The sequence below is a fragment of the Dromiciops gliroides genome, chromosome 1 (genome assembly GCF_019393635.1).
Source record: "Dromiciops gliroides isolate mDroGli1 chromosome 1, mDroGli1.pri, whole genome shotgun sequence".
Taxonomy (NCBI): Eukaryota; Metazoa; Chordata; class Mammalia; order Microbiotheria; family Microbiotheriidae; genus Dromiciops; species Dromiciops gliroides.
In genome coordinates this window covers 40,018,040-40,030,289 of record NC_057861.1, presented here as the reverse complement: position 1 = coordinate 40,030,289, position 12,250 = coordinate 40,018,040, and the positions used below count along the sequence as shown (strand labels likewise).

General features: G+C 40.3%; 1 protein-coding gene across 13 annotated transcripts in view; it reads left to right on the top strand.

Moving 5' to 3' along the window:
- Positions 1-12,250, top strand: part of RIMBP2 (RIMS binding protein 2) — a 522,092-nt gene that overhangs the window by 491,518 nt on the left and 18,324 nt on the right. For 6 of the 13 annotated variants that reach the window (XM_043966745.1, XM_043966763.1, XM_043966807.1 and 3 more), the window contains 5 exons: positions 2,815-2,967; positions 5,534-5,718; positions 7,071-7,239; positions 8,353-8,418; positions 10,785-10,888. In XM_043966745.1, the coding sequence (XP_043822680.1) occupies positions 2,815-2,967; positions 5,534-5,718; positions 7,071-7,239; positions 8,353-8,418; positions 10,785-10,888 (677 nt within the window). The remainder of the gene's footprint in view (positions 1-2,814; positions 2,968-5,533; positions 5,719-7,070; positions 7,240-8,352; positions 8,419-10,784; positions 10,889-12,250) is intronic. The other 7 variants (XM_043966824.1, XM_043966787.1, XM_043966834.1 and 4 more) reach the window with 3 other exon arrangements.

The following is a 12,250-nucleotide window of genomic DNA, read 5'->3' as shown; positions in this document are numbered from 1 at the left end:
TACTTTAGGAAGAGCAATGTGTGTCTAGAACAGGAAGAGACTCAAGGCAGGGAAGCCAGCCATCAGACCATGGAAATGGTCCAAGCTAGAGGAGCTGAAGCCTTACACGAGGGAGGTAGCAGAGTCAGAAGGGAGAAGGATGCATCTGGATATCTGTTCTGAATCAGGTGGGTTCTGCCTAGAAGCTGCCTGAGAGGGCTTAGACCACCAGGTAAAAGACAGGAAAGAAAGATAAGGCAGAAAGATTGATCGATTTTAAGGCAGAGGGCATGAGTTTGAATCCAGGCTCTACTATTCACTTACAGTATAAGATCTCAGGAATGGCACCTAACTTTTCCCCTCCCCCCATCCCCAGGTCCCAGTTTCCTCACCAGTAAAATGAGGGAGTTGGAGTAAATGACTTCAGAGTTCCCTTTTAGCTTTAAGTTGATGATTCAGCACAGCCAGAATTATCAACCGGGGTCACATATGTGGAGTTTTCGTACGTGCCTTGTAAACATAAGCAACTATGATGACTTAAGAAGAATAGTTCAAGACTGGGCACATATATAATAAATTCTAGATAAATTTGAGTTTATCTAGAATTTATAGAAGGTAATTTATAGATTAATTTGTATCATTTAGTAAATTCTCTTGATAAATTCTAGAAAAACGGAGTACCTGACACGGAGAGCTTTCTAGTAGTTCATTTTGTGAACCACCTCTGAATGTAGAAACAGATTCCCAAACCCATCTCAAGAATACAACTTAGGAAGAATCCTACAGGCATCCATTATCATGGTGTCTGTTCCCTGAGTTCCAATGAGTTTGGGCAAAAGACAAAGAAATGAGGAAGGAAGGGATTATTCAATATAAGACATTACTCCAACATGATCAGGAGATAGCGTGTTTGGAGAAAGCACTGGGTCTGCAGTCGAAAGACTTGGTTTGGAATCCCAGATCAGATGCCCACTACCCATGTGACCATGGGAAAATCACTAAGCTTTCATAGGCCTCAGCTCCTTCCTTGTGAAAATGAGGACGATTTTATGATGGCTTGGGGATGCTTCCAAACAGAAGATAAGAAAATGTGCCCATTTTATTTATTTATCCCTTGAAAGGGAGAGCTGGACAGGAATCTACCAGTTAAATGTTGTTGTTCAGTCGTTTCAGTAGTGTCTAACCCTTTGTGACCCCCTTTGGGGTTTTCTTGGCAGAGATACTAGAGCGGTTTGCCATTTCCTTCTCCAGCTCATTTTATAGATTAGGAAACTGAGGCAAACAGGGTGAAGTGACTTGCTCAGGGTCACACAGCTAGTAAGTGTCTGAGGTCAGATTTGAACTCAGGAAGACATCTTCCTGATTTTTAGGCTTAGCACTCTATGCCTTATGGTGCCCCCTAGTGCTCAAGCATTGGTAATTGATGTAGTCACATTTTCCTTGTAATAAATATGATGAAAATGAGCCAAAGCATAAAAATATTCACCTTGATTTTCATAGAAGCTTGGTCTCACTTCCTAAAGGCTAGCTAGTACTCACTGATCACACAATTAAAGAAGAATGTCTTTTAATGCTACAAGGAACTCCTGGATATTAAGAAAGAACCTTTTATTATTTCCTAGCTAGAATGTGTCAGGTATATATCATGGTGGGCAGAAGGGTGCTGGACTTATCATCACGAATATCTGGGTTCACATCTCACCTCTGACATTAGCGGGATGATCTTGATTTTCAACCAAGGCTCTTGTTGTTTGTCCTTCCTTCATGAAGAGGACCACGACATTGGGACTTGCACTGAATTGAATTTTAAGTGGGGGAGGGTTGTGCAAGGTCACTAACCTCTCTCCTCCAGAGCCCTCTGGGTCCAGTGGTAAGATATGCATCGGGAGGAATGGAGATGGCCCAGGGTGTTTAAAGCAATTGGGGTTAAGTGACTTGCCCAAGGTCACACAACTAGTAAGTGTCTGAGGTGAGATTTGAACTCAGGTCCTCCTGAATTCACGGCCAGTGTTCTATCTACTGTGCCACCTAACACCAAAGGTTATCGATAGACTGACATGGGATGGTAGAGAGAACTCTTATAATGATGAAATCTCCTTAGAGATCACTTAGAAATGGAAGAGATCAATTGTTCCAACACTTTCATTTTATAGTTGAGGAGACTGAGTCCAAGCAAAGGGAAGTGACTTCCTCTCTTGCAAGGGGAGTAAACAACACAACCTGTATCTGCAAGGAATTCATTGTGATTTGGGGTTTCCATGACCAAATCTTTTCAGTCTGACCATAATGAAGCAAAGATGGGGTCATGGAAACCCCAAATCACAATGAATTCCTTACATATCAGAACCCAAGTCCTCTGATTCCCGATCTAATATTCTTTCCATTTTAATTTAAAGTGATGAAAATTCTGTAAGCATGAAAAAAAATCAATGCTAGGAGATCCTGTCAGTAACAAAGGGTTTCTGGGCATGGCACTGAAAGATAATGGTCAGGAAATACCTAACTAATTATGCTTGGAGTTTTCTCTTGGAATCCTCAGTTCTTCAAGATTAATTATTTTTTTTTTCTTTATCAGACCAAAGGGTTTGTCATATTACTCCAATTTTCCAAAGTGTAGCAAGAAACATCAAATTCAGGTTAAGAATCTGCTTCCAAGATCCGCTTTCTTTCTCCTCCCCCACCACACCTCCCATTACCTCAGTTATAACTTGTCCCCATTTCTGAGTCAGATAAAATCAGCGAAGACTGGCCTTTTAAAAAGGAGACCTTCATCTCCATGGTCCTCCTGTGCCAAAGGAGGCTTTGTTTAATAGACCATTCCCTTTTTCTCCATAGAAATTACAATGGACAGTAACAGTGAAGGCGGTCGGTCTCGGTCAGGTAGTGAGGGAAATATTCCCTCTGTAAAAGAAGAAGCTTATTGTCGCGGCATGGGTGGACACAGAATACGGCCTCTGCATCGTGCTATGACCCCTGACCTTAGACACGGTATGCCAGAACTTCTTCCTCCTTTATCACAAAGACGCATCTTCCAACTGCGTGTTAATCAAACTCCGTGTCTGTGACAACCTTGTATGTCAGGGCTGGACAGGAGGCTAAGGGGGTATCATTGCAGGTAAGTTTCGGGGGCTCAGACCACCCTAATTCCCAAGAGAAAATGGAAAAAAAAAGTCTCAAACTTCTCACTCCAGAAAACTTTTTCATAATGACTTTTTCTTAAGCTAGGAACACTTCATTGCATGAACCTCTGTGAAGCCATCCAGTCTCTCTCCATAGCTGTTTGACACTCATTAATACACAGCAGAGTGCCTCCTGAGTATAGTCCGGTGCCTGGTTGTATTATGTGCTAAATAAATGTTTATCAATGGATATAATGTGGATTTCTTTAGCAAAACATAAACATCCCAGCAAGAACCCAAGACATACAAAAGCCGAAATAAACTCATCTTTTGCCCAGCCCTGAACTTCCCCATCCAAGTGAATCCTACCCTATATATCCACTCATTAACTCAGCAAAATCAACCAATCACCAAATATTTATTAACTAGCTCTTTATGTTCCAGGCACTTTACTGGGTTCTGAGGTCACAGAGTCAAAAGTGAATAACAAACAAACAAAAACCAAAACATACCCCTGGCCCTCAGAAGCTTATCATTTTACTGGGGGATACAATGCCTACAGACATAGCGCTGTGACAGCCAGGGAAAACAAACTTATTAAGTTACTAGATTTGAGTCTCTGCCAGAAAAAAATGCAGCCTTAAAAAAATAATAGGTCAGGACCAAAGATTAGTATTTTTAAATTCTTTTTCTTAGCAGAGAGCAAGTATTGAGCAAATCATCAAAATTTTCTGATTTGCCCGAAGGGGGAAAAAACTATAAGCACCTAAATGGCTGAGATAGTCAAATCCCCACTGCATTTAGAGTCCACAAATTCACTGAGGAAATTACATTTTTTATTCACTGGATGAATTTGGTGATTGTCCTTCTGGTACCATTCATTTATTTAGCATTTATATGGCCCCTGAAGACAGCTACAGAGACAGAAAGGAATACACAGTCATCTGAAGAAGAGCTGGTGGGAGTAGGGAAGTAGGATTCAGGAAAGATTTCATGGAAGTGGCCCTTGAAGGATATCTGGAAGGGAGATGAACATTCAGCCCTTGAAAGAGCATTGTTGCCTTTAGGAAGAAAATACAAACACTGTGGGTGCTGCCCTCATTTCCTCACCTCTTACATGCCTTTGTCTTCTTCTCTTCTCTCTTCTGTGTGTATATGTGCATGTGTGTGTTGATACTAAACTGGACTGCCCTTCCAGCCTCCTCACTCCTGAATTTTCCCATTTGCCTTCCTCCCACTGCTGTGAACCTTAGGACAAGAAGAGTATTTAGCATACATCAGTCATCTCCCATCTACCCACTACTGCATATGTGTAGCAATATAGTCATACATATGTCATTCAGTATATATGTATCTATATGCATACATATGCATATATTATTTCAGTTTTCCAACCAAGAACCAAACATGTAACTAGTAAAAAATAATGCAACTTGTATTTGTTGAAACTCGAATAGTGGAAATACTAGTTGTGACGGCAAATAGTCAGATTGCAATTTCTTTACAAGACAAATAATATTACCTATTGACTCAGTCATGATAAATTAACACTTGTTTATTTACATGCCACATATTGAATAAAGAGCTGGCCTCAGCGTCGGGAAGACCTGGGTTCAAGTCTTGTCTCTTGCACATGCTGGCTGTGTGTGATTTTGAACAAGGCATTTACTTATGTGACTCAGTGCTCTAAAATCTAGAAAACTCTCTAAAGAGAGCAAGTTACAGAGAAGGTACTGACTTGTGTGAATTGGGGGGGGGAGAGGTTCCCAATACCATTGCAATCATTGGTCCAGTCCCTATTCTTATCTAATTACTTATATATCTTAGCTATTTAAAACATTAATGTTCAATATCCCTCATAAAATGTGGGCACTGTGCCTCTGGTCATGTAGACTACAATCCATCAAATGCCTGCCTGTCCTGTGTGACTCTCACTCATAGACTCCCATAAACACACAAAAACAAATATGGCCCTCGGGATAATGCTGGTTACCCAAATGGAACACTGCCCATGCTATGGTTTGGACTTTTATATTACAAAAGGCAAGGCCACCAGCTTGGGAAATGGATTTCTCCTGTCCAGGGTTTCTGATCCAAAAGGATCCACCCACAGAGACATACAATTGCCCCTTCCTCCTATGGGATGTCAGCTAACACCAGAGAAAGGAATGATAACCCTTTCACATTTTTTCTGCCTAGTACAATGAATATCTTCTGACTCAAGGTGGTTTTTTTTATATGTACTCATTCTTAATTAAATTAATTTTTATGTACAAGAAAAGGCAAACAAAAGAGAGAATCCAACAAGGTTTCTAGCTGGAATTTGATTTGAAATCATATTTCCTGCCAAAGCAGAGATGAATTTCTCAACTCAGCCAAGGGATGGAATTGACGAGAACCACCAAGTTCTATGTTTCTTTACCTTGTACTTCTAGATGGGTACTGCAGCCGGGATCGTCTGTCTCCAGACCTATATGAAGAGTCTGAAACTGACCCTGGCGCCGAGGACCTTTCTGTCCGAATATTTGTCGCTCTCTTTGACTACGATCCACATACAATGTCTCCCAATCCTGATGGGGCAGAAGAAGAGTTACCATTTAAGGAAGGACAGATCATTAAGGTGCAAAGGGATGGAATACCACCACCACCACCATGTCTTTTTTATCCTATCCCCTCCATGCCTGCTGAAATTTTCCTTTTTCCTCCATGGGAAAAGTGGTTAGTCTGGTGCTTTCCAAAAGAACCTTGATAGCTGTAACATTAACTGAACCCAATGATTAATCAGCTCCCAATTTTAAATACATTTGATAGTTAGTTTAAATGAATGAATCACCATGCCATTAGCAAAGCAGTAAAAGAGTTTGCATAATTTAAAGACTGCCATTATTTGTGTTTTTCAAAATTCATTTTGAGAATTTCCATGGCCAAATAATTAATTACTCAGTGATAACCTACTAGTTGATGAACCTCTTCATACTTCTCCTTGGAGAGCAGATGTAATTTATCACCAGGACATACTCCTCTTTGACAAGACCTGCTAGCTTCAGGGTTCTTAGCCTTTTTTATATTATAGACCCTTTGGGTAATCTGGCAAAGCCTCCAGATATTTTCACAGGATGATGTTTTTAATGTATAAAATAAAATATGTAGGATTAAAAGAAGACCAGAAATACAATTATCAAAATATATTTTTCAAAGTTCATAATTAAGAACTCCTCCCCATGAAGAGCTTGCAATCCAAGCCATTTAGTATTTATTAAGTGCTTGCTATGTGCAAGGCAAGAGGCAGTTAGGGGGAAGTGGATAGAGAGCCAGTCTCAGAGTCAGGAAGACTTAGGTTCAAAACTAGCCTCTGTAACACTTACTAGCTGTGTGACCTTAGGCAAGTCACTTAACCTCAATTGCCTCACTAAAAAAAAAAAAAAAAACTAGCCTCTGACAAATACTGTCTGTGCTACCCTGCACAAATCATTAACCCCTCAGTAATCTAGGTAACCCTCCAAGGCTGTAAATTGCAGGGGAAATTTTCTCATTTGGAAGTTTACAATACCAATGAATAAGAGGTCTAGTCCCCACTCCCAGGAATGAATGAATGAATGAATGAATGAATGAATGAATGAATGAATGACATGACATGACATGACATGAAGGCTTTATTAAGTGCTAACTGTGGAAAACACTGTTCTAAACACAGAATAAAAATAGAAAAGACAATCATTTTCAAGGAGGAGGAGACAGTCTACCAAGGGAGATAATACCTATAGAAGAGATCTGCCCCACTATTTATATATGTGTGTATATATATATATATATTTTTTAACTTAAAATATTAGTGACCTCATGTCTATTCCCAATACCTAGGAATAAGACACTATGTGAGGTTCTAGGGATACAAAGACAAAACAAAAAGCCAGTCCCTACCCTCAAGATGGTGTCCACAATATAACACCATGACTCTTGAACACCATTTAGGTTTACGGAGACAAAGATGCCGATGGCTTCTACCGTGGGGAAACTTGTGCCCGGCTCGGCCTTATTCCTTGTAACATGGTCTCAGAAATCCAAGCTGATGATGAAGAAATGATGGACCAGCTTCTTAAACAAGGCTTTCTCCCTCTGAATACCCCCGTGGAAAAAATAGGTAAGGAGCACCCCCCAGCCCAGGAGCTGGAGGTTTTTGCCTTGGCTGTTCCAGCTTTTGCTTCTTTAATTTTATAGCTGAGTTTCAGGCCAATGGCCAGCACAATAGGGGATCTGTTCTGTGTCCTTTAATTGCTGCAAATACTTTGGGAAATGTGAATATCAGCATGCCTTGGGCAAGATCAACTTGAAAGGGTAAGACTTTGGTGGTTTTATTGGCTATCTCAAGAACTAAAAGGATCCTGAACACAGAAGACCCCTCTGCTTGATGGAACTCAATGCTGCAATATTGCTTGACTGGTACCTAAGAGTCCCACAGCTAGAAAGCATAAAATAATTACTTGTTTATTATGCTTTTTTTACATTATCCTATCTACAACAAATGGGAAAGGTTGATGGTGAAGGGTTATTTCATCCTTCAAGTTAACACTGCTTATTCAAAAGTTTTAAAAGTTGTTTTGTTGTGGTGGTGGTGGTTTTAGTTATTCTTTTTTTAAAAAAATTCAGATAACTATCATTTTAATTGGGGTAGGTGTTTGACATTCACTCATTTATCTTAACCTAATCACCTCAAACCAATGATCTTAAACCACTGGTTAAGCGTTGGTTGAAACCATTTTCAGCAAATCTCCAACAGAATTCTTTCACATTCCTTATTCATTTTTTTTTAAGCAATAGGGAAAATCCACCTACCCTCATACATACAAAAATGCCTCTGCTCCTTCCAAAACAGCTACAAAAATGGAAAGGCCAGTTTTGTGTTATTCAGATCTAATATTTTATCTTTAAAAATGGGATTGAGCATTTTAATTCAGAATTCAAGGACCCACCCCCTCCAAATTCTCAAGCTCAAAGAATATGTACAACTGAATATATAATAGTTCATCCCATGTGACATCCTGTCCTTTTTGGGGTTGTTTATAAATAGCCAGATTGTTTCAAGTTGAAACACACCCAGTGTCCAATGTTTAAATATAAATATAAATATATTTTGCATAATTCTTTTCACTCACCCACACACACACACCTTGACATTAAGTCCATGAGAATGAAGGTCTTTGAACAGCTTCACATCTTCTCCTCTTTTTTATTTGTATGCATCCCTTTCCTGAAGTCAACTGTGATCGTTTCAAAGAGAGCGCTCTCTCTGTACACCGCAGATCCCGAAAGTCTAAAAGAGGTCTGTGCTAAGAACCAGTAACTTGATTCATGCGATCAATTAGGTGAAATGTTTTGAGCTGTCTAGACTGACTTTTTATGCCTTGTATTTTTCCTCTTTTTCTTTATTGTTCTTGTTCTTTTTTGTTTGTAGAAGAGGGACCTTTGACATCCAGGCTTAGGTATCTACTTGCCCCACTAGCTCCTTAAGAAATGTGCTGAGGGTGGTTGTTCTCATTTTCCAAGGTAGAATTTCCACAATGAAGGGGGAGGGACCCAACTCTTTCCTTATACTTTTTGTTTGAACTTTCCCCTTCTCTGTACATATGTTCATTTTATTCTCTCCTTCCCCCTCTTCCACCATCTTGATTCTTCTTGCACCTTTCTCTTTACCTTTCAGCATCACCATCAATGTTACATCTGCCCAACTTTCCCTTAGGAAACTCCCCGAATTAGTTGTCAGGTCAGTGAAAAAAGGCTCTCTAGATAGGTACAGACACACTTCCTTCTTTTGACACAGAGTAAAATCCCTCTCACTATGCCTCCCTCTCTCAGCCACCCTCCTTCCACTGCTGATCCCTAGCTATCAGCTGGAGCTTCAGTCCTCAGGTTGTTCCCAAGTTCAGGGTCCTGTGTGGCAGGAAAAAATGTCATTCACTAGCTCATCTGGCCAGCCCTCAGTGTTTGTTGTAAGTAAAACTAACCAGCATGTTGCTCCTGCATCGCCTCATCCACACTTCAAAAACATCCATGCCTCTCTCATCGTCTTAAGATGAAGCATTTCTCAAATTTCCTTGTAATTGTGTCACTTCTATTTTCATATCACATCAAACTTCCGGGAAAAAACCCACAAACAAACCTGTAAGCTTTGGGTGTGCTTTGCTCTCTTCATTTTAAGGAAACACAAATTGAAAGTCTCTGGAAAGCTAATTGTGGTCACTCAAAAGCAACATGACCAGCTCCCATTGCTTCTCAACCATTTGCCTTGGACACATTTTCATTTGTTTGGTACTACCAGGAAAAAATAATCACTATTGGGAAAAATTGTTTTAAAAAGTGTTGGGGGAGAGGGGATGACCCTGGCTGTATTTATAAGGATGGGAGAAATAGCCATTTTTCTTCTGGGAGGAGATGCCATTCATAGAGCTGGTTTGGCCACTGAAAGGCTACAGGATGATTCTTTTAGTAGGAGCTTAGCACTGGACTCTATCATCCAAGGTCCAGTCTAACTGAGATCAGAGGTGGGGCTCACCAGGTCACCTGGAGGGAGATGAATTTTTCAGTTATAATAACTCACAAAGACCATTTATTCAAGCCTGGAAAGGCTGGGATCTCTCTGTGTAGGTGGAGCAAAATCTCATACCATCACCACCACCATCACTGGCAATAAACAGATCCTTGATATATATAAATGGATAGATGGATAGATAGATCTTTTAGACCAGAGCTTCTTAACCATTCTTCTGTCACAGACTCCTTAGGGGCCTGGAAAAGCTTATGGAGCCCTTCTCAGAATAATATTTTTAAATTAATAAAATACAATTCATAATTTTACAAAAGTGAAATATATTGAAACAAATCTATCTTTTCCCATTCAAATTTTTGGCCCCTGTGATGCTTATCCATATGTTCCAGGTTAAGACATCTGCCTTATACCAGTCATTTCTAGGGAATCATGAATTCCTTCCTCCATATATATATTTCTAGAGTGCTTTTATATGATCTGCATTATTTGAGCTCTGTACTTATGGTGAGAGCAAAAGGAACCTCCTTCTATTTTCTGATGTAGCTGGAGTATTCAATTTAATTCAATTAATTATTTACTTAGTAGCTACTATGTGTGCTAGTCTCTAGGGATATAGAGACCAAAACAAGACTGTCCTTGCCCTCAGGGAACTTACACTTTTCTAGAGGAGGGGAAGGAGAGGGACATGGCAGATTGTACAAGATAATGTCCTGGGAGTATAGTTATTTATGGGAAAAGTTTTATTGTATGACTTCAATGTTGGTAGAGTCAAACCTTCGCCAGGTGGTTGGCAGTCCCCTGCTTTATTCGTGAGTTTGCTCTCCCCCTCCCAAAATTTTAAGTAATTTAACCAGTGAATTGGAGGAAAGGAAACAATCCAATGATTAATAATGACCTTTTTAAGGAAAAAAGAAAAACAGGACAAATGAAATCCAAGGCAACTGATGTAAAGAAATAAACAGTTCATTCTGTGAGTAGGCACTGTGCCTTGGTTGGATCTTGGTCCATTCTCTTGGATGGAGTAGGTCTCTGTCTAGCTTGCTAGATCTGTGACATGGCTGCTGCATTAGGGAGGGCAGACCCTGTGTGTATTTTTTTAAATAACTTAATAATAGCTTTCTTCTCCCCTTGCCCTGGAACAGAGAGGAACAGACGGAGTGGCAGGCAGCACCCTGTGTCTACAAGAAGAATGGTGGCTCTGTACGACTATGACCCAAGAGAGAGCTCTCCTAATGTCGATGTAGAGGTATTTACTCAACACTGTTTTGGTTCATTCCTACTAAACCCCTTTCCTGCAGCCTTGTCCAAAGAAGCCCCTTTCCAGAGGGCTTCTAGAGCCAGTTACTGCCTGCTCAACAGAGCTAATGGTTACATTTTTTAAGAATAAAATAGTCTTTTATTTAGGCACTAGAGAAAGGGATCAAGAGAGAAGTCAAAGACTTCCCTCAAGGGGAGAGAGGTTCTCTGAACCTATCTCCTCGAACAGAAGAAAGGCAAAAGATTTTATAGCTGGTAGATGGGGTGACCACCACCTGACAATGGAAAGTTCCCTTTGGGGATGGGGAAAATTTTCTAAGTATCAGGGGGATTTTCTTTTGGAATGATAATCCTGACCTTTAGAGTGATCTCTGTCTCCTAGCTCAAGTAGTAGCCATGCCTAACTGACTTTCTTTCTTTCTTCCTTCCTTCCTTTCTTTTTTTAATGGTTACATTTTCAATGTGAGCATTTATACTGTGGAAATCGGCAAATGCTATAAATCGGGGCTTGAAGTATTGTTTTTATTGGTTGTCTAGACTTAAGAAAGTGATGGTACCGAGTAGTTAGGTGGCACAGTGGATAAAGCACCAGCCCTGGATTTAGGAGGACCTGAGTTCAAACCCAACCTCAGACACTTGACACTTACTAGCTGTGTGACTCTGGGCAGGTCTCTTAACCTTTACTGCCCTGCGGGAAAAAAAATTAAAAATTTGTAAAAAGACAGTGATGGTGAAAATGTTGATAATGCAAATTAAACGTAAAAGTGTGTGATGTCCATTTGTTTGGAGAGCTGGCTGTCAACACCCCCCCCCACCCCACCCCCTCCACTTTCACCTTTCTTGCTCCCCTCCCAGAGGAATAGTATTCAGCCCTGCCAGGAAATAGCCAAAGGGAAATAAGGGATCTAGTCAGTCTCTCCAGCTGCATTATTACCTGCCCCTTTAACATTTTCCTGTGGACACAAATGATACCACCAAACCCTCAGGCACCAGTTTCAAAGACTGAGGTCAGCAGTAAGCTGGCAGCAATTTAGGGTGAGAGAAAGAATGGTGGTTATCACTCCAGAGCCACTGTTACCTGGCAGGAAAGTGACAGGTCTGAGAAAAAATCATAATAAATGAATACAAAGCATTTTGTGTCTGGAGAACATAAAGAAGGCAAATGAAATGTGTGGAAGTGGAGACACTGCAAATCCTGGTCATGTCTTACAATTCATTCCCATTTGAAGGTTTACAAAGTGATTTTCCTCACAACAACTGATTCAGGTAGTTCATATATTAAAAGGCAGGAATTGTGGTAATGTAGGTTCTGGGTTCAGATCCTGGGTTTACAACCTACCTACCTAAACTC